This window comes from Equus caballus, chromosome 13 (genome assembly GCF_041296265.1).
Source record: "Equus caballus isolate H_3958 breed thoroughbred chromosome 13, TB-T2T, whole genome shotgun sequence".
Taxonomy (NCBI): Eukaryota; Metazoa; Chordata; class Mammalia; order Perissodactyla; family Equidae; genus Equus; species Equus caballus.
The window spans coordinates 12,405,316-12,429,939 of NC_091696.1; the positions used below are offsets into that span (position 1 = coordinate 12,405,316).

Sequence of the window (24,624 nt, forward strand, 5' to 3'; positions counted from 1 at the left end):
ACTGTACGTCGCCCGTGGGCTCAGTGGGCACAGGAAGGAGAACAGGCCTCTCTGGGGGCCTGGTGGGGCTGGGTGGTGTGGGCAGCACCAGAGAACTGCAGGCTCCCAGGGCAGAGAGGAATTCAGAGGGAAAGCCCTTTGCCAAGGGAGCTCAGAGAACAAGGGGGTGGGGGGAGGGTGTTGAAATCGAGTCCTCCAGCTCTGTGGGAAGCAGTTTCTAAGCAGGTCCAAGAGGTGCCCAAGGGGCGCCCTAGAGAGAACAGGCCCTCCCAGCCGATAGGGTGACAACACCCCTCCCGATGGGAGGACTGCAGCCTTGTGAAATGAGTACGGGGTCCGGAGTCAGACAATCACAAACGGAATATTTAAGAGCTTTATGTCCTTGGACCTGTCACTCCTCCCTGAGCCTCGGTTTCCCCATCTGAGAGAGGGCTAGCGTATCATTGCCAGACGAGACAATGAGGTCAAGTGTGTAGTGACTGGTCAGCAGCACGTGAGCAACAAATGAGTTGCTAATTTTTACCGTAGGATTATCTGCCTGTTCTACAGAAAAGGAAACTGAGACTCAGAGAGAAGAGCCGAAAGTCACAAACAACTAGTGAAGAGGCAGAGGCTGCACTTGAACTGTCACTGAGTACAAAGCCGAGGCTTCCCACGCGTGGAAACCCTGGAAATAGTCTCACAGCCGGGAGGAGAGAGGTGACCCCGTATAGGGAGACAAGGGAATCCTGCGGCTGGCTGTCCTGTCGCGGGGAGAGGGTGGGCAAGCAATGGGGAAGAACCGAGTGTGAGCGGGCAGACGAGTTCGCGCCCACACCCGGGCCCCAGGACCGCGGCCCGTTGTTTCCCCCCGCTCGGCTCCGAGGCGCGGCGCCTTTAAAGCCCGGCGGGGGGGCGTGCCCGGCGCGCGGGGGGTCCCGCCCCTGGGCGTGTCCGCCGGGCGCCCCGCCCCGAGGCTTGTAGCCGCGGCCCCGGGAGGCGGTGCCCGCTCTGGCTCCCCGGCCGCTCCAGTGGCGGCGGTGGCGGCTCGGTGGGCTCGGCGCCTCCTCTCCCTCGGGCGGCTTCCCCGCGCGCTGCCCAGGGCGCTCGGCGGCGCCCGGATGCACGCGGGCGGCTCGGCGATGGCCCGCGCCCCGCGACGTGGCGGGTGGGCACGGGGGCGCCAGACGGCGCGGCCCGAGTGAGCCGAGGCCGCCCTCCTGCCCTCGGCCGGGGCCGCCCGGGATGGCCGTGCCGCCGTTCCGCGGGGCGCTGCTGCTGTGGCAGCTGCTGGCGGCGGGCGGCGCGGCGCTGGAGATCGGTCGCTTCGACCCGGAGCGCGGGCGCGGGCCGGCGCCGTGCCAGGCGGTGGAGATCCCCATGTGCCGCGGCATCGGCTACAACCTGACCCGCATGCCCAACCTGCTGGGCCACACGTCGCAGGGCGAGGCGGCTGCCGAGCTGGCCGAGTTCGCGCCGCTCGTGCAGTACGGCTGCCACAGCCACCTGCGCTTCTTCCTGTGCTCGCTCTACGCGCCCATGTGCACCGACCAGGTCTCGACGCCCATCCCAGCCTGCCGGCCCATGTGCGAGCAGGCGCGCCTGCGCTGCGCGCCCATCATGGAGCAGTTCAACTTCGGCTGGCCGGACTCGCTGGACTGCGCCAGGCTGCCCACGCGCAACGACCCGCACGCTCTCTGCATGGAGGCGCCGGAGAATGCCACGGCCGGCCCCGCCGAGCCCCACAAGGGCCTGGGCATGCTGCCCGTGGCGCCGCGGCCCGCGCGGCCCCCCGGCGATGCCGTCCCCGGCCCGGGCGGCAGCGGCACCTGCGAGAATCCCGAGAAGTTCCAGTACGTGGAGAAGAGTCGCTCGTGCGCGCCGCGCTGCGGGCCCGGCGTCGAGGTGTTCTGGTCGCAGCGCGACAAGGACTTCGCGCTCGTCTGGATGGCCGTGTGGTCGGCGCTGTGCTTCTTCTCCACGGCCTTCACCGTGCTCACCTTCCTGCTGGAGCCTCACCGCTTCCAGTACCCCGAGCGCCCCATCATCTTCCTCTCCATGTGCTACAACGTCTACTCGCTGGCCTTCCTCATCCGCGCCGTGGCTGGGGCGCAGAGCGTGGCCTGCGACCAGGAGGCAGGGGCGCTCTACGTGATCCAGGAGGGCCTGGAGAACACGGGCTGCACCCTCGTCTTCCTGCTGCTCTACTACTTTGGTATGGCCAGCTCACTGTGGTGGGTGGTGCTCACACTCACCTGGTTCCTGGCGGCCGGCAAGAAGTGGGGCCACGAGGCCATCGAGGCCCATGGCAGCTACTTCCACATGGCGGCCTGGGGCCTGCCGGCCCTCAAGACCATCGTTATCCTGACGTTGCGCAAAGTGGCGGGGGATGAACTGACCGGGCTCTGCTACGTGGCCAGCATGGATGCGGCTGCGCTCACGGGCTTCGTGCTGGTGCCTCTCTCCTGCTACCTGGTACTAGGCACCAGCTTCCTCCTGACCGGCTTCGTGGCCCTCTTCCACATCCGCAAGATCATGAAGACAGGCGGCACCAACACGGAGAAGCTGGAGAAGCTCATGGTCAAGATTGGGGTCTTCTCCATCCTTTACACGGTGCCTGCCACCTGCGTCATTGTTTGCTACGTCTATGAACGCCTCAACATGGACTTCTGGCACCTTCGGGCCACGGAGCAGCCGTGCACAGCACCCGCAGTACCTGGAGGCCGGAGGGACTGCTCGCTGCAAGGGGGCTCCGTGCCCACCGTGGCTGTCTTTATGCTCAAAATCTTCATGTCGCTAGTGGTGGGCATCACCAGTGGTGTCTGGGTATGGAGCTCCAAGACTTTCCAGACCTGGCAGAGTCTGTGCCACCGCAAGATGGCAGCTGGCCGGGCCCGGGCAAAGGCCTGCCGGGCCCCTGGGGGCTATGGCCGTGGCACCCACTGCCACTATAAGGCCCCCACTGTGGTCTTGCACATGACTAAGACGGACCCCTCTCTGGAGAACCCCACACACCTCTAGGGACACAGGCCTGCAGGGGCGGCTGTTGTCCCCTTCTAGCCCCCCTCCGGAGGAGACAGCTGACTAGCAGCTGCCCAGCTGTCAAGGTCAGGCAAGTGAGTGCGAGGGGGCAGAGGACCAGGGCGGGCAGACTCTCCTTCAACCTACTGTCAGGACCCAGTGAGGCTTACTCCCAAATCGCGTGGCGCAGGGAGTGGGCCTGGCTGAGTCCCTACAGGGTCCTGGGGGAGGATGTGGAGAGTCGGAGGGGCAGAAGGGGGCGTGGTCCAGCAGGGAGTTTATTTAATGATGTAATTTATTGTTGAGTTTCTCTGGAAGCTGTGACTGGAATAAACCCCCGTGTGGCAGTGCTGAGTCCTCTCTGGGCTGGAAAGGGGGAAGGTAGGAGGGTGAGGGCCCTGCAGGAGTCTCCCTTGTGAGCAGAGCTGGGGGTGGGTGCTCTGGCTCCCCACCAATCAGGAGGACATCCCCTGTGGAACAGCTGTATTTTGCAGGAGTCCCAGATTCTGGGTGTATGTGTTTCCCCTCTCACCTGTCTTCGCTCCTTTTGGCAACTTGCTTGCTTGTCTCTGAGTCCTGGGTTCCTGCTTCCCCAAGTGAGACTGGGCTGCCTGCCAGCATACTCAGGGAGTCCCCTGGGATGACACCCCCACTTCTAACCCTGGGGAGTCTAGCTTGTTTGGGAGCTGTGGCTAAGACTCTGCTTCTCTCATTAGTGTAGAAAATGAGGGCATCAGCCTGTCTCAGAGGTTCCCTCGGAGGCTCAGGACCAGCTCCCACTGTCTCCTGTTGACCCATCCTGTTGTCCCCTCCCTGGGGCCTGAGGGCTGAGGCTGGAGTCTGACTGTCCTCATTGCTTTCGAAGATTGCTGGTGTGTCCACCTCACTCCTTGGGGCCCTAGTCAGTGCCCACCCCACCCCCTCATCTCTCTCAGTGGAGAGATATGGGGCTTGACTGGCATTTGGGCGTCTTGGTAGCACAGACAACATGGTCACAGAGACAGGGAGCCCCTGAGTATAGTGGGAATGGGGTCCCAGCGCCTGAAGGGCTGTGGGAAGGTGTGAGGTGCTGAGCAGCAGTGAGAAATGGGACAGGTGCAGGAGAGGCTGCTGGCACATTTGTGTACCGGTGGTGGGAAAAGGTACTGTGTGTAAATGTATGCTGGAGGAGCCCAGGGCTGCTGGGACCTGCACTGTCTCTGTCCACTATCAGGTGTGTGCGGCCATCAGGCTGGGGTCAGACCCAAGAGCCCCACCTTAGCCTCTGCTTTGACCACTGTGATGACTCCAGCCAGGTGAGGGTCTTGGTTACTGTCCCTGGGTGCATAATACACAGAGCTAGCGTTCACTGGCACTGCCAGAAGGCCCCAGGGGCCCAGCCCTGCTGCCAGCCTTGCTTTGGAGCCAAGGGGAGGCCCAAGGTCGACTGCTCCACATCAGTAGTGGGGTTGAGCCCTCGAACCCAGGGCCTCTCGGCCGGAGCTCTGCCCTACACCAGCCACCCATCTCACAGGGACAATAAAGAAACCAGACGAAAATCAAACAGGTGGTGTCAAATCCCCAGAAGACAGCTTCCTCACCTGAGGGAGGTTATGGGCTGTCCCTCACCACGAGGAACAGTTTGCACCCTTTGCTTGTGCATTTCTTGCACGTGGAATGTCTTCCACATCTAACCGCTTCCCCTCCAGAGAGCACAGAGTAAGTCCCCGTGTATTCTTTGACCAGCAAAGCCCAGTGACCCTCACACCTTGTAACGCTCCCTGTGAGGGTCCTAGACTGAGACAGAATGAGCATATTTCAAGGGGACTGGGGCCCAGTTGGGGGTGGGAGAGGCAGCGGCTGCATTGTGCTGGGCTCACAGGCCGGGTTTGCGGGGAGCGGAGCTGAAGCTGCTAAGGGCCTGCACCAGGGCAGGGGCAGCCGGAGCAAAAGGAGAGGATTCCAGAGACTGGGGAAGGGAAGGCAAGTGCTGCGTGTATGGGCGAAGGGGGAAGGGGAGGGGAGCATCAAGCGTGGCATCAGTTCACCCCTATTCCTTGCCAGTCGGTGGATGGGGGAGGGGTGGTGCTTGGCTATGTCCCGCTCAGCGGAAACAAGACTGGCTTCCAGAACAACTGGATAGGAGGGATGAGGGAGGAGGGGCAGTGTAGTTGGGATGCGCCAAAGGGGACTCTGCTTTGAGGCTGGGATGGTTCACATGGGCCAGGACTTGGGAGGGAGGGCGTGCAGGCCTTGCCAGCTAAGGCTTCTCAGCACTGGAAAACACTAAGGAAAAGTGCCAGACCCTGGAGGAAAAGGAAGGGAAGTTAGTAAAGACCTTGTACAGAAGTTCTCCATTTGATCCTCCTCTCCCCATTTTACAGACAGGGCAGTGCTTGGAGGGCTTGGCTGGCTCCAGATCAGAGCCAGGCAGTCTGCGGCCTCCGAGCCTTTGTGACTCCCACCACACCACAGGTTCCATCCTGGGGGGATGGCAGGTGTTATAACCTGGGTGGTTTTGTCCAAAGAAACCCCTCCCACAGCAGGACCTCCCCCCACCCCCAGAAAGGAAATCCCAGAGCCCAAGAAAAACGCCTCAGAAACCAACATCTGCTGGCCTGTGTAGTGTGACCCCAGGCCCTCCCCTCACTGGCCTGGTGGCCCAGCGTGTGGATCTTCAGAACAGTGGCTGTTTGCGCATGTCCATGCAGGCTTAGCCTGTCTGTGTGGTCTGAGCTTGTGCGAGGGAGGGCCAGGGTTAGGAACTTGGTAGCTCTGACCTATTTAGTTCCAGGGACACGATTCAGAGTTCACAGGAGTTAGCAGGGATGATCTTGACTGAGGTCAGACTGAGGAGAGGCCCCAAGGGTCAGTCCCTGCTCTCAGTACCCCCCTGAAGGAAGCAGCTCCAGGCCCCAGGGGAGGTGGGGGCAGTCCAGCATGTACCAAGGCCTGAAGGCCCCGGGCAGGGGTAGCAATGGAAGCGGTAACCAAAGGGCAAGCTTTTCTCCCTACGTGCCTTGAGTTTCTCACTCAACATCCTAAGGAGACCCTGGCTCCCTGGCAAGTTGGAGACATGGTTTCCTAGTGGAAGAGGGCCTGCCCCTGAGTGGTTGTTTGGAATCCAGACACCACTTCACTGCCACCCAACAGTGCTCTCTCCCCAGAGACAGGGTTTGAGGAGAAGGAAGAATACATGGGAGGGGGAGCCCTCAGCTGATTCCCAGAAGTAATGATTCAGAACCCTGTCCTCAGGAAAAGGTTCTCTTATCCCCATTTGCAGTAGTCAACCCAAATTAGGTGGCTCCCCCTAGGTAACACCCCTGGTAGGGAGAAAGGGGCTGAGATGGTTGAAAAGGACCGGGATAGACCCTAGATGAGGTGACAAGGCCCCACAGGCACTATCCTTATAGCCTAAGAAACCCACGCTAGGAAAAGGGTTTCACAGATGCAGGCTGGGAGCCCGAGTCCAACAGTGATTGTGTAGAAAATGCTCAGAGGTACCACAGCTCCCGTTCTCCAGAACTTAAGGGCTGGTCAAATTCGACTTGACCTTGGGGCAATCCACTTCCTCCCCTGCAGGACTGAAAATCCCCAAGTGCTCAGCACCAGCTCGAAGCCCACCCTCACCAAGGCCACAAAGCGAGTCAGTGGCAGAACACACACCCAGGGCTTAGGTTTCTCCTCGCATTTCTTCCTGTTTACCTTCTGCTGTCCCCGATTCAGTTGGTCAGGAACTGGACATTTCACTTCTCCGTACATGGGGTCATGGAGGGGTGCTGCAAAATCTTTGAATTCCATAGACAGGTTGCCACCTAGCAGTGACCTATTCGAATCAACCACTCTGACTTTATAAAAAATAAATGAAGCCATAAATAAAATAAAATTGGCTATATGGTAGAATTGTTGAGGCTGAGTACACAGGAATTCATTATATTTTCACTCTCTTTTTGTGTATGTTTGAAATTTTCCTCAAAATGAAAGTGTTTTAAAACGTCAGGAGTTCCCCCAAAATCATGTGCTCGAGGACTACACAAATTCCCATAGTGAAGCCTTAAAAAATACTTCCCCATAATTCCTACCAGTTTCAAATGAAATTTTTGGGGGAGTTTAGACAGAGACAAGTAGGAGGCTTAAAGGTCACGCTTCAATTACCCAGGGCATCAGAAATCTCTCCCGGAAGCAAAGAAATGCAGTAGATGGATCTGACCTGTGGTTGAAAGGACAAGTCAGAGGGTCCTCTCAATCCTGAAGAAGAACTGGCTCCAAGAGTCACCGGGAGACCCGTGCCGGGACTGCACTAGCCACTCCCACCCCCACGAGCACAAAGAAAGGTTCACCAAAATTGTTTTTTCTTTATAAACACAAGTACATAATGTTTATTTGAAATTCCAATTTATTACAAGTTTACCCTTTAATGGGGTCCTTCCTCCTTAAAGACCATTAAAAAAACAACAAACAATTCAGGTGTCACTGAAGTGGGAACACGGGTTTCGCACTGTTAACAAGAACAGACTGGCTCTAGGGTAAGAAACAGGAAGGTGTTGGTGGCTGGGATTACGAAGTTGTAATGTCAGTGCTAACTCCAAGCCTGTGGGAGAAGGGACAGTAAACCTATCCAGCAGCCACTGGAACAAATCCCCAAAGTCCCTGGGCGAGGAGGACAGGGGAGAGACAGGGACCACACCTTGAAGTTTAATATCACGAGGCTTTATTCTCAGGTCCTATGAGTTGCAATCCCCTTGGTGGACTTCTTTTCCCTTAATTCAAATAGATACAGAAGAGCTTAGGTGCTCAAATCTTCCAAATTAAAAGCTGATAGAAAAGAAAATTAAACCCTGTTTTGCATTTTTATCAAAATCTGCCATGAAAGGGAAAGAAGACTACAAAGTTTTGCCTAAATCTAACCACTAGCGCTAGACTCACTGTGGGAGGGGGCTGTCTGAGCCCCTCCCTACCCTCCTCCCATCCCCCACTGACACGGGCCACTCAAAGATTCAGGTTCTCAGGGAATTCCAAGTCTGCGGCCAGAACAGGCGCGGAAGGAGGCGGAAACAGCCACCACAGCAGGCAGAGGGACGCCCCCGTCGCCACCAGGCGCCACTGCTTGCCCTGCTGAGCCTCCAGCCCAACTTCTCTGAAGGAGAGAGGACAGGCTGAGGGAGGAGATGGGGTAAAGTAAAGCAAACACATTATCATATAAATTGTACTGTACATGTGCCAAAGCAAGATGACAGAAATATTTTACAAGATGTTCTTTATACAATATCACTGCTGAGACAAGCAACTTTTAATAACTAGAAAAGTCAATTTAAAAAAAATTAAACATTGAAATTCTTCCTGCTTTTCTTCTGCTCCCCTAAGAGCTTGTCTGGTATGTGGGTGGGCTGGGCTCCAACACCCCTCTGGCCAGATCCATCAAAGTAAAGGTTATAAGCATGATTATAAGCAGGACTCCAGTCTCTAAATGAAGTGCCTTAGGTTTTGTTTTTTGTTTTTGTTTTTTTTGAGAGGGTGAAGTGGGGAGAGAACTGTCACAAACGGGAGGGGTATTCAGGAATGACTCCAGGACATGTCCCTTTACTCTGCCAAGATCAACTCAAAAGACCAAAACTGTTTCATGATGCTGGTGAATACAGAATTCTGTATGGCACTCACTGATACCGTCACCTGAGAGGGACAGGGAGGAAGAGACAGAGTATGGGCTTAAAGAAACAAGACTGGGTATAAATATAGATTTTAAAAAACCAACACTACCGCCCCAATTGGCCTGATTACCCTTGATCCTTCTATGAAATACAGTAATCTCTCCTCTGGAGACCAGAGGGCTTGGCACTGTTTGGTGGCCAAACTGGGAGGGACCTTAGGAAAGAAGAAAGGAAAAGGAATCGGGTTCACAAGAAAAGCCGTACCCTTAGACTCTTCCTGGAAGTTCTTAGAAAAGGGGGTTAAGGCCATCTACTGCCCATAACATTTCTGGGCAGAGACCACCAACCCAACATTAGGCTCTCCAAAGAGCTCTGCTTGATGAAGGCCCTGTGGAGAGTTGTGGAAACACAGCCCAAGCTTGGAATGACAGGGATTTCTGGACTCCCTGTGATCTCCCTTCCATGTTCTTCTCCATCTTCCTCTCTGGCCACCCTCCCACCCTCCCTGCTCTCTCCCTTGATTCCCCCAACCTCAGCTCCCTTACCAGGGCCCTGCCTTTCTATTTCTTCTGCCTTCGTCCCCTGGACTGTCCAATGGGCTCTGGCTCACTGTCCCCTTCATCTTCAGCAAGCCGATCAGGAAACTTCTTGCGTTTCCTACGGACATATGGGTGGCCAGGAAGGTGTTTATGCAACAGAGCCACCAGACACTGTTCTGTCTTCACCATGCAGTTTAGCACATGGCTGCCTCGGCAGTTGTAAAGCTCGGCATTGGTAAACACTTGCTTCATGTCAGTAAGAAACTCCTGCACAGAGTGGTAGCTCCCACAGGAACATTTGTTCTGCATTGTCTGGAAGTCCATGGGGTGGGTGATCACGTCATAATAGTCCTCGGCCTCATCTCTAGTCACGGGCTCCCTGTGGAGAAGAACCAAATGAAGATATTAGCCCAGCCTTGAATGTAACCGACAGAAACCTTATCAAACCACCAGCCACAGAGTGCCACCTCTGCTGGGATAAGCCAACTGGCAGGCATAGAGAAGGTGTGGTCACCTTGTACTACGAGCTGTCTCTATCAGTTTGGCAAGCTAATTCCCCTGCCACTGAGACATGTCCTGAAAGGAAAGGATCAGGGTTGTTCCCTGGGGTTCAGCTTAGCGCTCCCTCTGCCAGCGGCTCATCTGAATGCTCTTAGAACCTAGAAGCCGTGCTTGAGGACACAAGGCTCACCTGAAGGGCCAGCTGAAGCGGTACTTCACTATCTTGTGGAGGATCTCTTCACACTTCTGCAACTCCAGGCTTTGCCTCCGGGAGCTCCGCTTGGTCTGAAGCACCTGATGCCAAAGAAAGAAGTCATGTTATTATAGGTCCAAGAAAAAAGAAGAGAAAACAGAATAGAAAATGTGTATATCTACTTAAGAAAAAAAGAAAAGAAAAGACGAGTTCAACCATTTTCTTGGAGCAGACAGTCAAAATCATCTGACATTCAAGTCAGGGAGTGCTCTCAGCCAGGGGCAAGCATCTTCCCATCAGCCCACTTGCCTCCTCCCTCGTGGATGGTGATCAAAGAAGCAGACAGCAGGCAGCAGTTGCCATATTACAGCAGTCCTGCTAGAGGTCAGCTAGAGAGGGCCACTGTCAACAGGACACTAGCCCTCTGAGAGCAGATGGACCTGGGATTATGGGAACACAGTGGATGAGGATAAACAAGCAACTGCAGAAAGCCAGATGGGTTATAGGGACCACGCACAGCCAATTTTGTGGGGGCGGAGTGTCTGAGGGAAGAAAAGCAAGAGGTACAATGTCCTTTCTGGGCTCTCCCGCTGCAGGTATGTGGGAACTAACTGGCTAGGGAGAAAGGGGGTGGGGCCTCCCCTGCAGGTAGCCATGACAGCCGTGACACACAGCAGAAGGAGAGCCACAGAGTTGAAGGAGTCAGGGCTGGGCAAGCAGGAGGACCTCTCCAGGCCCTCTGAGCTCTGTAATGGCTTGCTTTATGTTCCCAACCCACCCCTAACCCCAATTTGACCTGTCAAAACAAGCAAGTTTTCAAGAGCCTCTTTTTGTTCTTTAAAGCTCAAGTGAAATCTAAAGCAAAACCACTACAATTACATTGGTTGAGGAGCAGAGGGGAGGGTAACGTCCCTCCCATAACAACTGTCGGCAAAAGACCCAAGAGTAAGCAAGGCTCCAAATTGCTGACATTCCCACAACAGAGACCCAGCCCCTCTGAGCCACTGGAGACACATGGATACTATTTTAAAATCCTTCCCAAGTCGAGGGCTGCCTGTTAACTAGAGGAGACGTGTGCAGGCTCTAGCAGGGGAATGCCGGCCATAGCTGTTCCTGGAGGACCTGCTGCCTCCATCTGCTAGAGGCCCACCCATCTGCTTAATCAGCCTCCAAAGTTAGGGAGGAGCGAGCGGGGGGCGCCTCCCACCTGTCGCCTGATGAATTCCCAATGCTGGAGTAGGGAATAAGGAACAGAAACGTCACAGAGGACAATAAAGAATTCTTACCAGCTCATCAACCTCAGTGTCATCCACAGGTGGTGCCTTCGGCCGAGACCTCCTGGCAGGATGCGGCTTCTTACCTGGTCGTCGGCCTGGCCTTGCTACAGGGGGGATGACACCTTGCTTGCCCCGGACAGTCTTTCGAGGTCTCACTGAAATAAAAAATATGGATTCAGAGCAAACAACTGAGGATGAAGGGAGCATGTCTATGGAATGGGGGGATAGTCTGGACAAGCAAAGCAACTGCTTCCTTTGGTTATAAGGTGCTCTTGCCATTTATCTCTTGCCTTACCTAACGGCACACTTTAAAGGTAGCAGGAGTAGATGAGGAATAGATACCTCTCATCAACTGCCAAAGACCTTTTAAGGCCTCTTCAGAAGGCCAGTCCTTTAGTACATCTATCCTCTGTCCCCACCCTGTTCAGTTACTCCCAGGAATGAGGCCCTTGAAGGAGTCAGTTGTAAATGGACTCCCTCAGGAGGAGAGGCCATTTGCTAATAAGTCTGCCTGGAATTGCAGCCCAAGTTCAGCCTCAGAGAGTGTATATGAGATGGAACTGTAGAAGAGATCCTGTTTCATAATTCCCAGAGTTATCCTACACTCACCATCACAATCTTTTCAGAGTAAAACTGATACTTATGTGAAGTATTCCTCATTGAATCCAATTTAGGGCTAGCCCCAAGTCCTGTTTTCTTACATTTCTGAAAACCACAGACAGTGGGCCAGGCCACTGCCCAGGATCCCTACACAAAGGCACCCAAGACCTACTGTGTCTCAGGTTTACAACAGGTGCTCAATGTCAGACAAATCAGCATTCTTCCATATGCCCTCAGGGAGCAAAGTTCCAGGAAGGATTAGCTCAAAACTTCTCCACTAAAATTTTCCCTAGAAAGTGGGGAGGTGCTGTTTGAACAGAGACATGGGTATACAAAGGCAATGATACAATCAATGAGCAACATTTTATATTCTACTTTTGGACCATGATAACCCTTCGTTGGCTATTTTAGGGTCTCTAAGCTCAAGACCAGGTTAGGAAGAGAAAGTAAGAATCTGATGCCATGGATGAAACTCGGAATACTAGGGACAGCCACCAACCTACGGCCTTGAGTTGCACTAGAGAACATCTTCTTTGGTGGCCTAAAAGGCAGGGCAGACAAAGGGTTCTGAAGCACCAAATACTTCCTAGATCCTTTTGGCAGACAAGTCCCTAGAAACCTGGAGAGGGACCAATTCCTTGGAAAGAGCAATAACTCAAAAGTGGAAAGCAACTACCTTGAAAATAAAATCAATACACTGCTATATTCAGAATCTTTTCCCAGACAACCATGCATCTAAATCATGACTCTCCAGCTGGCAGACAACGGTCTCTGTAACGCAGGGTTAATGGACTTACTTGTCTGTATACCCTGGGTATCTGGGAAATCATGCCCACTGAACAAACAAAAGGAGGCCTACGGGAATAAGAGAAATTAAGGTGTCCCAAATTAAAACCCTGCAGGACTGGGGAGATGGGAGCAGGTGTGCAGGCCCAAAGCCCTCAGGTTTTGGCAGCACCACTGCAGTAAGAGACCGGTCATGCCACACATCCTCTCTCTCCTTATATCAAGTACAATTGGTCAGAGTGCTATGACCTTGGGAACTACACCATCTCTTCAGAAACTCATCAAAACCTTCCTCTGTGGTCTCTTTTACTAACCTACAAAGAAGGGTGTATTTTGCCAAGAGGGAGGCTGTTAAAAGGCTAGACTGGGGGCCGCCCTGGTGGCACAGCAGTTAAGTGCGCATCTTCTACTTTCGTGGCCCAGGGTTCACCGGTTCAGATCCCCGGGTGCGGACAAGGCATCACTTGGCACGCCATGCTGTGGTAGGCGTCCCACTTTAGTAGAGGAAGATGGGCATGGATGTTAGCTCAGGGCCAGTCTTCCTCAGCAAAAAGAGGAGGATTGGCAGCAGATGTTAGCTCAGGGCTAATCTTCCTCAAAAAGAAAAAAAAGAGGCTAGACTGCAGGACTTCAGGTTTAACCATCAAAATTTGAGAAGACTCAGGGCCAGCCCTGTGGCCAAGCAGTTAAGTTCGCGCACTCTGCTTCAGTGGCCCAGGGTTTGCCAGCTTGGATCTTGGGTGCAGATCTACACACCGCTCATCAGGCCATGCTGTGGCGGCATCCCACACAGAAGAACTACAAGGACTTACAACTAGGATATACAACTACATACCAGGGCTTTGGGGGAAAAAAGAAAGAGAAAGACTGGCAACAGATGTTGGTGCAGGGCCAAATTTCTTCACCAAAAAACAAAAAAAAATTTGATAAGACTCTCAGACTCATGAAAAATGAACATGAGAGTAAGAATCAACGAGGTGAGTGTAAATGATGAGGCTCTTTTTTCCCTACTGGCATCTAGTGAGAAACAGATCTGTACCTTCCTAACAACTATGCCTAAGCCATGGAAAAACCAATCTTCTCTTTTCAAACTAGCAAATCAATAGCCCTGCACACTACAGGGAAGAGAAAATCACTGTAACCAGAGGAAAACTCATTGCTGTGAAAGGAGCACTGCACCAGAGGCCAAGAGAACTGCTGGAGACGGTAATGGGCCTAGCCCTTCCTTACCCATTGTCCCAATACACCAAGGGGTTCAGAACCAGCAGACGTGTCATAAACATACTTGGGGCCTTGAATGCCACTAAATCTTGGACTAAGTGGATCTGCTATAGGTTAATGTTCTTGACACCAGGCCACCTGGCCTCCTACTAGGAAGGTGGTTAAATGGCACCTTGAAAACCCATTTAAAACCAGGGCAGTGGAGTCACCCCCCCAGCCACAACACGTGTGAAAAGGAAGATGGCATGATTGCAATGCTGGGTATCTACTGCCAACCCAGTCTTCCCAGTCATCTTGGAAGGTGGTGAGGTTAACTATGAAGACAAACTGAATACTTACATCGCAAACCAGCCACCTCGTAATCTTCTTCTTCCTCCTCCTCTTCTTCCTCTTCTTCCTCTTCATTGCTCTCATCATCTTCACTATCCTCAGAGGCAGACTCTTCAGTATAATTCCTGTGGGGAGGAAAGAGCATAGGAAACAGGGTTCTAGGCCCAAGTGGTCCTAGAAAGGATGAAGTCCCACAGGGGTCCCAGCAACTTCTTCCTCTTCACGGATTAGAAAGATCTGATGACGAGGAGAGGGAACCTGAATCTTGGCCAAGACACAGGAAACAGAATAAAAAATTAAGCTTCGACAGCATGCCTCCTCCACCAGGCCCCAAATGGTTTGGGTAAGACACCAACAGCAACAGAAATCAAGGCCAAAATGCAACCCCACTCATCCTCACACAAAACAAGACAAAATTCTATTCCTTTTCATCTCACAAAAATAGCCAGATAATGTAACATTTCAGGTATTAAAAGCTGTCCCCAACTCTGGGGTGGACTGAAAGGATAAACAGCCCAGACAGGTGTTACTCCACCTTGATGGCCCCCTTCCAGGAGCTGAAACAGCTTGCAGATGACCATAACATCAAAGCAATGGTAATCCCAGCTCAGAACAGGTGGTCCAAAGCCCCACCATTTCAGAGCAGCATGCCTCATCTCTCTAAGTGTAGCTGGAATGGAGTGAGAAATAACCGAGTAATACTGTTAGGTGGGGTCAGGATCAAACAGCTCTGCCCTTTCAAAGAGAGAACAAGCCAGAGTGCCTATAAGCTGCCCTTTTACAACCTCAAACTTCAACGTGGAAAACACCGGTATTCCCTTGGCAAATACAAAGAGTCTCCTCTTTAAAAGGCCCTGTGATTGGCTTTATTGGGATTGGAGTGAAGAACAAAGCACCAACTCCACTCTCAGAGCACTAACAACCTCATGGGAAGACAGTCATGTAAAAATCTAACCATAAAGGCAAGATGCAACAAATACTGTTTTAGAGATTGAAAGCTCAGTTGGAACACAGAGGAGGAACAAGTAATCCTAAGGATGTACAGAAATTTCAAGAAAGCAGTGCAATTTTAGGTAGGCCGTGGGCAATTTACCCATGTGGGAGTGCCGAGGAAAGGAAATATTCCCAGCTGGGAGGAAAGCATAACAGGCAAGGATGCACAGTGAACAGCCTGTAATAAGCACATAAACACAGGAATGAAGGCTCATCAAAACACAAGCTAGTAACGTATACTAAGAGCCTCAAGAGTTACATAAGGAGTCGGATGCTATTCTAGAGGCAACAAGAAGATTCAAGTCTTTGAAGAGGATGGTGACATAAGCAGATCTTTGATTTACGTAAACCATTCTGGTATCACCACAAAAGCTGGATGGATAAGAGGGGGAAAGATATGAGGTAAGAAGTTGAGGAGACACTGAAGGAGCCCAGGTGAGAGACGTAGGAGGGCCAAATGACAGCAGGGAGCATGGAGAATGGACAGTAGGAGACTGATTCATAAGACTTCTGGACATTAAAATGAAAACATCTGGCAAACGAATGAATATGGAAGATGAGGGAGAGGAAGATGTCCAAGGTGACACCACAGTCCTAATCACGATAAGGGAAGAAAACAATAGCTATGGGTAATGAAGGTAACGAGTTTCGGATTTCTAACCAGTGAGTGGTTGCAGAAGTAATCACGAATTAAGAAGTGGGCAAAATGGAAGCAAGAGGCAGAGGGAGATATATTATTATTTGAGAAGAAGGTATGATCAAGAAAATATAGAATATGGCTGGTGGTGAAAACTAAAAATGTCAATATTAAGCTAAAATTAAATCAGAGTCCTTTGAGCTACTATAATGCTTTAAATGATAAGACTCTGTATCCAAAGATGAACTTAAAACTCCTTAGAGTCATTCAGTTTGAACAAGCAAAGCTTAATTATAACATATATTCATTTGTTTTTAAAAGAAGAAATTCTCACCTGCCACGGGAATTGCGCCTGGCAGTAGCAGGCTGGCAAGCTGGGCACTGCCACTCACCATCTGGTACTTCATAGAGGGCCGGCCTCAGACAAAACAGGTGGAAGGCTTTATTACACTCATCACACAAGATCAGTTTGTCATCCTCACCTGCAAGGAGATAACTTGTATAGCACTGTTGGGAGCATGGCAACAGTCAATGAGTTGTAAGAAAAAGCAGCTCACCCTCAATTAAAGCCATGGAAGAACAAACATTCTAGCATACCCACCTTTTTTTAAATGTAGTCATTTTCTGAAAAGAAATGTAGCATAAACTAGACGATAACTAATTTAGGGTTCAGGTCTTCTGACTCACATCCCCAAACCTACCTAAGGCTATAAGAGGACAGTTAACATTTACTAAGAAGTAGCCAAGACCAAGTGAAAGCAGGAAATTTTGCTGCTCCTCTCCCACTAAGAAATGAATCCCCATGATGTATTACAGTTTCGGCTCGTCTGCCTCCCTCACTCCCCAAACTATTCACAACTCATACCTGATACAGTTCTCTTAAACCATTTCGTTTCCCTACATTTGGTGGACTAACCAACTTAACATGGTCATATTTCTCCTCTCCAACTTTCATTCTAAATCAGTTTTTAGAGCAATCAAATGATTTTACACAGGTCTTTTCATCCTTGGGAATTAAATCCTAACCTAACTCACAAGATAACTTGAGCCACTGAAAAGTCAGTCACCGGGAGGCTTTCAGCCATGAAATTCCTGTTACACGTATGGGCCCTGAAAGCTCTCAGCATTAAACAGTCCCAAATGCCTTGTTTTGTAGACTCAGTGCTGGAAGGCCCAACCCAAGTATTCTTCACAATGTATAAATACTGCCCTCTGCTGGTAGCACCCGTCTTAACTTCACGGATGACTAAAATTGAGAGATGGTAAGAGAGATTCAAAATTTTAGGTTAACTAATTTTGTTCCCGATGGGAAATTTAAAGATTAGAGAGTTCAACTGCTCTTACTTTATACTCAAAATAGAGGAACAAAGGGTCTGCTTTGATTTGCTGGCATGTGATTCAAAGACTAGCATTCTACAGACTTCTAGGAAAAGGTAAAATTTGTCCCACCACATTTAAAAACTGTACACAGAATACTTTAGGGGAGAAAAGATCTTGGGAATGGAAGTCCTAGTCCCTAATAGACTCAGATAAGCAACTTTGATCTAAATATACCTTTCTTTCGACAAACTTTGCATCTAGCATTTTCTGCTGACATATCCCACTTGATACAGGCATCAAGCATCCCAAGTAGAACATGCATTCTGGAAAAGGTCTGAGCTTCACGGATTGCTGTCTTCCATTTTTCCAGAGCAGATGCAACCTAAACAGGGACCAAACCAGGACAGCATTACTACAATGACCCCAAAGAACATGAAATGTGAATTTTTCATGCAATACTAACAGTATACACTGAGAGAGGACTAGGAATAGGTAAAGACAAGAGAATTCTGAGTACATTCACCTCCTAGAGCTCCTACAGTCTAATCCATTTATCTTACAGAAGAAATCAAGGCTCTAAAGGGTTAAAAAAAAAAAAAAAAAAAAAAACTTGCCAGAGATCACACAAAGAATTAAGGGCAGGGGCTGGCCCCGTGGCCGAGTGGTTAAGTTCGCGCGCTCCGCTGCAGGCGGCCCAGTGTTTCGTTGGTTCGAATCCTGGGCGCGGACATGGCACTGCTCATCAGACCACGCTGAGGCAGCGTCCCACATGCCACAACTAGAAGAACCCACAACGAAGAATACACAACTATGTACTGGGGGGCTTTGGGGAGAAAAAGGAAAAAATAAAATCTTTAAAAGAAAAAAAAAAAGAATTAAGGGCAGAGGGGTGGGGGGTGGGGGAGGGTGGCCCCATGGCCGAGTGGTTAGGTTTGAGTGCTCTGCTTCGGTGGCCTAGGGTTTTGCCAGTTTGGATCCTGGGCGCAGACAAGGCATCGTTCATCAGGCCATGCTGAGGCGGCGTCCCACACAGCACAACCAGAAGGACCTACAACTAGGATATACAACTATGGACTGGGGGGCTTTGGGGAGAAGAAGAAGGAAAAAAAAGAATTAAAGTGGGGAAATGACTAGAGACAGGTCTCTTCTAGTGAAATCCACTTAAAGATTCCATATCATTTAAATGCAGAAACACTTGTATTGTGTAAGTGCTAAGATGCAACAATGTCATGCAGCTAATAAAAATTCAGTTAACAAGATTATCAGTTTCTGCACTAATAGGTGCCACAATCCCAGACTACAGGGCCTGGAAATAGTAAATAAAATCTATACAGCATTCTACAACCCTTAAAAGTATTAAGTACTGATAGGAAATATTCCTCATGACTCTATCACCACCTTCTAACTTAAGTGAAAATGTTCGAATCCCAAGAGTTAGCCTGACTTCATTCTGAGCAGTTACTCTCCGCACAGCCTGCGCTGCCGCCTCACACCATCAGAAAATGCAAATTAATTCTGAATTAGCCAAGCAAAACACGGTTAGGATGGAGCAAGATATAATCAGACATTTCAATGATAAACCCTCTCCTATAAAATATACAATCTAAGGAAGAACAGAAATGCCATTTTAGGATAATTCACTTATTTGTTTTACTGTTTTATTAGTCAAAAGGTGATTTGGGGGATGTTTTCAGAGCACTTCTTGCCTAAATGATTAGGTGAGCATCCATGTAAACAAATGCCAATACAGGCTATCATTCTCAGACAGTTAGAAAATACATCAGACAGTCAGAAAATACAACAGAGATGGATAAGGTAAAGCTTAGGCAACACAGTAGAAGCTGAGAGACTGGGTTGGCTTATTATCATCTACCTTGTGGAGGTCATATTGCTTAACTCAGTCACGACGGAACTAACGTTAAGTCAGCAATGCCTACCACTTTTACAACCATTACAACCTGGCTTGCTCTAGCTAAATGATAACACCACTGAGGGATGCCCTGACCTGGGCCGAGAGGTCTATTTTAAGTAATATAGTCTTCCTCCTATAGGAAAGGGCAGTTAGCCTGGAAGGCCACAGGCTTTAAAACAGCTGCCAAGGGACAGAGACAGCTGAGCTACTTCTGAAGCTGCAGTGTGAGAGTTGAGGGAGGGAAACAAAGGCTGTCTTTTCTTTTTCCTACAGAAATAGAGGACCACAGAGAGCTCTGTGTCTATAAATTTTTGAATAACAAGACTAAGTAATATAAACACATAAAAAATCTATTTAAAAGACTGCTAAAGTTCTCGTGGAAACACTCATTCCTTACTCCAACCTCCAGTGCATATATTTCAACATCTGCTTTCAAAATACAGCACAATTTCCTTCCTTCCCTCTTCAGAGCTCCTCAGTAAAAAGTGAGGTCCACAATCACAGCTACCTTGCTGGTCTTCTCCCCTGATGTAACGGAGAGCTGACATATGACTACCACACATTCACTTACTGCCATAACAACTCGAATCTCTTCATAAATTTTAAAATTTTAGGTTCCGTTCTTAAAAAGAGTGCTATTGAGAACAGGCAGGGAATGGCCAAAATAGGCTTTGCTGTCCTCTAGTGGATAGTCAGATGCACACAAGTATTCAAGAAAAAGTAGTATCAGCATATACTAGTACTGCTTTTTACTTTATTTCCCATAAATTACAAAACTCAACATTCAACAGCTTATCTGGCCTCATTAAAATTAAAAAAAAAAAAAGAAAGATATCTTGGAAATAAGCTTAACCTCATTTTTAAAACAGATTTATTGAGATATAATTTATATATTAACAAGTTCACCTTGTAAAGTGTACACTCAATGATTTTTATATATTTGTAGAGTTGTGCAACTATCAACACAATCTTAATTACAGAACATTTTCATCACCCCAAAAGAAATCCTGTACCCATTAGCAGTCATTCCCCATTCCCTACCCCAACCCACCAACTTCCCTGCCCTAGGCAACGACTAAGCTACCTTTGGTCTATAGATTCACCTATTCCAGACATTTCATATAACATGTGGCCTTTTGTGACCAGCTTCTATTACAAGCATAATATTTTCTAGGTTCATCCACATGGTAGCATGTAATAGTACTTCACCATATTTTAATTGCTGAATAATATCCATTGTATGGATAATTATGAACATTTTGTTTATCCATCAGTTAAGGGACATATGGGAAGGAGGCGGAGCAAAACGGCAGGGTGAGCTGACCTGGGACACTCTCCCCTTCAAAGTACAACAAAGGACTGAAAAAAAACTCTGAATTTCAGCTAATGAACCTAATGCCCGGACTCAGAGACCTACAGTATCAAAAGACAGAGGACACCTCGGAGGAGCCGGAACGCGGTAGGAGAGAACATCGCTCCATCCCCTAGAAACCGGGATCGCCACACGGGTCCGGGAAGGAGCAGGGGAGGGGCCGCACGACCAGGGTATTGTCTAGGACTCCCGCTGCCGGTACAGTGGAAACCCGCTGAGGGGGGAAAGCTTCAGGGCGTGGGGACCCCATAAACGCAGGGCCCCGGGAGACCAGAGAACAGAACTGATCGAATCCAGATCGGTCTGCAAGAGAAACCGCCCCTGCCCCCGCCCCAGCAAAGCGCACTGGGCACCGCCATCTTGCCCGAAGTTGGAGAGCTCAGAATGACGGCACTCGACCCCATCTAGTGGCGACAGGCTGTAACTGCAACCGAATTCTACCACCATACAAAAAACCGCTCCTCTACCATCCAGCAACTTATAAAAGCCCCAGACCAGAAGGAAAACAATAAAAACATAGAATTAAGTCCTGAGGACTTGGAATTAGGTAAACTAAATGAAAATGAGTTCAGAGCAGCTATAATCAAAAAACTCAATGAGGTAGAAAGAAAGAGAAACAAGCCAAGTTCTGGAGTTACTTCACAAAAGAGATTGAAATCATAGAGAAGAATCAAACAGAATTACTAGAGATGAAAAACACAATGGACCAGATAAAACAGAATACGGATTCCTTGAATGCCCGGGTAGACTCCATAGAAGAGCAAATTAGCATAACCGAAGATAGGCTGAATGGCTCCAGACAGACGAAGAAAGAGAACTAAGGATTAAAAGGAATGAGGAAAGTATTAGAGAGACAGCAGATTCAATGAGAAAGAATTTAAGGATCATGGGAATTCCCGAGAACATGGAAAAGGAAAATGGAGCAGAAAGTGTGCCTAATGAAATTATAGAAGAGAACTTCCCAAATATAGGGACTGAGGGAGTAATGTGTGTAGACGAAGCTTTCAGATCTCCTAGATTTGTCAGTGTAAAAAGACCTACTGCAAGGCATATAGTAGTACAAATGGCAAGAATGAACGACAAAGAAAGAATACTCAGGGCTGCAAAAGAGAATTACCTACAAAGGAGCTCCCATCAGACTTTCAGTGGATTTCTCTGCAGAAACCTTACAAGCTAGGAGAGAATGGAGTGACATGTTCAAAGCTTTAAAAGATAGAAATCTGCAGCCAAGAATACTCTATCCAGCAAGAATATCCTTCAGATAAGAGGGAGAAAGTAAATCTTTTCCAGACAAACAAGAGTTAAGGGAATTTGTAAGCAAAAGTCCTCCACTACAAGAAATCCTCAAGAAGGCTGTCATGCCTGAAAAAAGAAAAAAGGGAGAAAGGGGTCACAAACCACAGAGTAGGGAGACAGATAAACAGAACCAGAATAGGATAACAAATATTCAATTATAGCATTAGGATAAAGGTAAGGAAACTACCAAAGCAAAGATGATCTTATCACTCTAACTACAAACTCATAACACAAGTTGGAACAAGAAGTGAAAATAATAATTTAGGAGGGGAAGAGCAAAGGGACTAAATTAGTCTAGGCCAAGTAAGTAAGAGACCACCAGAGAATAGACTATATTATACATGAGATTCTAAATACAAACTTCAGGGTAGCCACTAAACTAAATAACAGAACAGAGACACAAATCATAAATAAGCAAAAATCTAAGAAACCCAGCATAAGAAATTGCAGTATCAAATGGGTAGGATAAAGCACACAGGAAGAGAAAAGCAGGAAAGCCAGATAATGAGCAACAGATTGACAGCTTTAAGTCCACATGCTTCAATAATCACTCTTAATGTAAACGGATTGAACTCTCCAATAAAAAGACACAGAGTGGCAAAATGGATTAAAGAACAAGATCCAACAATTTGTTGCCTCCAGGAAACACACCTCAGCCCCAAGGACAAACACAGGCTCAGAGTGAAGGGGTGGAGGACAATACTTCAAGCTAATAGCAAGAAAAAAAGCAGGTGTTGCAATTCTTATATCAAAGTGGATTTCAAAATAAGACAGGTAAAGAGAGACACACAGGGACATATTAATGATCAAAGGGACACTTCATCAAGAAGAAATAACGCTTATAAATATCTATGCACCCAACATAGGAGCACCAAGGTTCATAAAGCAACTATTAACAGACCTAAAGGAAGATGTTAAAAACAACACAATAATAGTAGGGGACCTCAACACCCCACTCACATCAATGGACAGATCATCCAGACAGAAAATCAACAAAGAAATAGTGGAGCTAAACGAAAAACTAAAACAATTGGACTTAATACACATCTATAGGTCACTTCATCCTAAAAAAGCTGAATACACATTCTTCTCAAGTGCACATGGGACATTCTCAAGGATAGACCATATGTTGGGAAACAAGGCAAGCCTCTACAAATTTAAAAAAATTGAAATAATAACAAGCATCTTCTCTGATCATAATGCTATAAGGCTAGAAATTAATTACAAGAAAAAAGCTGAGAAACGCACAAGGATGTGGAGACTAAACAATACACTACTGAACAAGCAATAGATCATTGAAGAAATTAAAGAAGAAATAAAAAAATACCTGGAAACTAATGAAAATGATAACATGCCATACCAACTCATATGGGATACAGCAAAAGCTGTATTAAGAGGAAAATTCATCGCAATACAGGCACATCTTAACAAACAAGAAAAATCCCAAATAAGCAATCTTAAACTACACCTAACTGAACTAGAGAAAGAAGAACAAATAAAGCCCAAAGTCAGAAGGAGAGAAATAAAAATCAGAGCAGAAATAAATACTATTGAAACGAAAAAGGCAGTAGAAAGGATCAATGCAACAAAGAGCTGGTTCTTTGAGAAGATAAATAAAATTGACAAACCCCTAGCCAGACTTACAAAGAAAAAAAGGGAGAAAGCTCAAATAAACAAACTCAGAAATGAAAGAGGAGAAATAACAACAGACTCCGCAGAAATACAATGGATTATAAGAGAATACAACGAAAAACTCCATGCTAACAGAATGGATAACCTAGAGGAAATGGATAAATTCTTGGATTCCTACAATCTCACAAAGCTCCGTCAAGAAGCAGCAGACCATTTGAACAGACCAATCACAAGGAAAGAGATTGAAACAGCAATCAAAAACACCCCAAAGAATAAAACCCCAGGACCAGATGGCTTCCCTGGGGAATTCTACCAAACTTTCAGAGAGGATTTAATACCTATCCTTTTCAAGCTATTCCAAAAAATTAGGGAGGATGGAACACTTCCTAACACATTCTATGAGGCCAACATCACGCTGATACCAAAACCTGACAAGGACACCACGAAAAAAGAGAACTACAGGCCAATATCACTGATGAACATAGATGCAAAAATTCTAAACAGAATTTTGGTCACCAGAATTCAGCAATTCATCAAAAGGATCATACATCATGATCAAGTGGGATTCATACCAGGGACACAGGGATGGTTCAACATCCGCAAATCAATCAACGTGATACACCACATGAGCAAACTGAGGAATAAAAACCACATGATCATCTCAATAGATGCAGAGAAAGCATTTGACAAGATTCAACAGCCATTTATGATAAAAACTCTGAACAAAATGGGCATAGAAGGGAACTACCTCAACATAATAAAGGCCATATATGACAAAACCCACAGCCAACATCATACTCAATGGGCAAAAACTGAGCACCATCCCCCTGAAAACAGGAACGAGACAAGGATGCCCTCTATCACCACTCTTATTTAACATAGTACTGGAGGTCCTGGCCAGAGCAATCAGGCAAGAAAAAGGAATAAAAGGAATCCAAATAGGGAGGGAAGAAGTGAAACTCTCGCTGTTTGCAGACGACATGATCTTATATATAGAAAACCCCAAAGAATCCATTGGTAAACTTTTAGAAGTAATCAACAACTACAACAAAGTTGCAGGGTATAAAATCAATTTGCATAAATCAGTGGGATTTCTACATTCTAATAAAGAACAAACAGAAAAAGAACTCAAGAACACAATACCATTCGCAATCGCAACAAAAAGAATAAAATACCTCAGGGTAAATTTAGCTAAGGAAGTGAAGACCTATATAATGAAAATTACAAGGCCTTTCTGAGAGAAGTGGATGACGACATAAGGAGATGGAAAGACATTCCATGTACATGGATTGGAAGAATAAACAAGGTTAAAATGTCCATTCTACCTAAAGCAATCTACAGATTCAATGCTATCCCAATCAGAATCCCAATGACATTCTTTACAGAAT

At 48.2% G+C, this 24,624-nt stretch overlaps 2 protein-coding genes across 2 annotated transcripts in view; one reads left to right on the forward strand and one right to left on the reverse strand.

Annotated features, from left to right (window-relative positions):
• The first annotated feature begins 977 nt into the window (after positions 1–977).
• Positions 978–3,347, forward strand: FZD9 (frizzled class receptor 9). The gene has a single exon (XM_014729920.3). The coding sequence runs from the start codon at positions 1,225–1,227 to the stop codon at positions 2,998–3,000; it is 1,776 nt and encodes a 591-aa protein (XP_014585406.2). The 5' UTR covers positions 978–1,224; the 3' UTR covers positions 3,001–3,347.
• A 3,977-nt stretch (positions 3,348–7,324) lies between these two features.
• The window catches only part of BAZ1B (bromodomain adjacent to zinc finger domain 1B), a 73,483-nt gene continuing 56,183 nt past the window's right edge, over positions 7,325–24,624 (reverse strand). Inside the window, exons 14-19 of the mRNA XM_023655439.2 lie at positions 17,259–17,406; positions 16,039–16,186; positions 14,084–14,199; positions 11,147–11,292; positions 9,858–9,961; positions 7,325–9,545 (exon numbers count right to left, since the gene is read on the reverse strand). Coding sequence (XP_023511207.1) covers positions 9,188–9,545; positions 9,858–9,961; positions 11,147–11,292; positions 14,084–14,199; positions 16,039–16,186; positions 17,259–17,406 — 1,020 coding nt within the window. The 3' untranslated portion in view covers positions 7,325–9,187. The remainder of the gene's footprint in view (positions 9,546–9,857; positions 9,962–11,146; positions 11,293–14,083; positions 14,200–16,038; positions 16,187–17,258; positions 17,407–24,624) is intronic.

Excerpts from the sequence above, each read along its gene's own strand:
- FZD9 (XM_014729920.3), top strand. The coding sequence starts at position 1,225 with ATGGCCGTGCCGCCGTTCCGCGGGGCGCTGCTGCTGTGGCAGCTGCTG.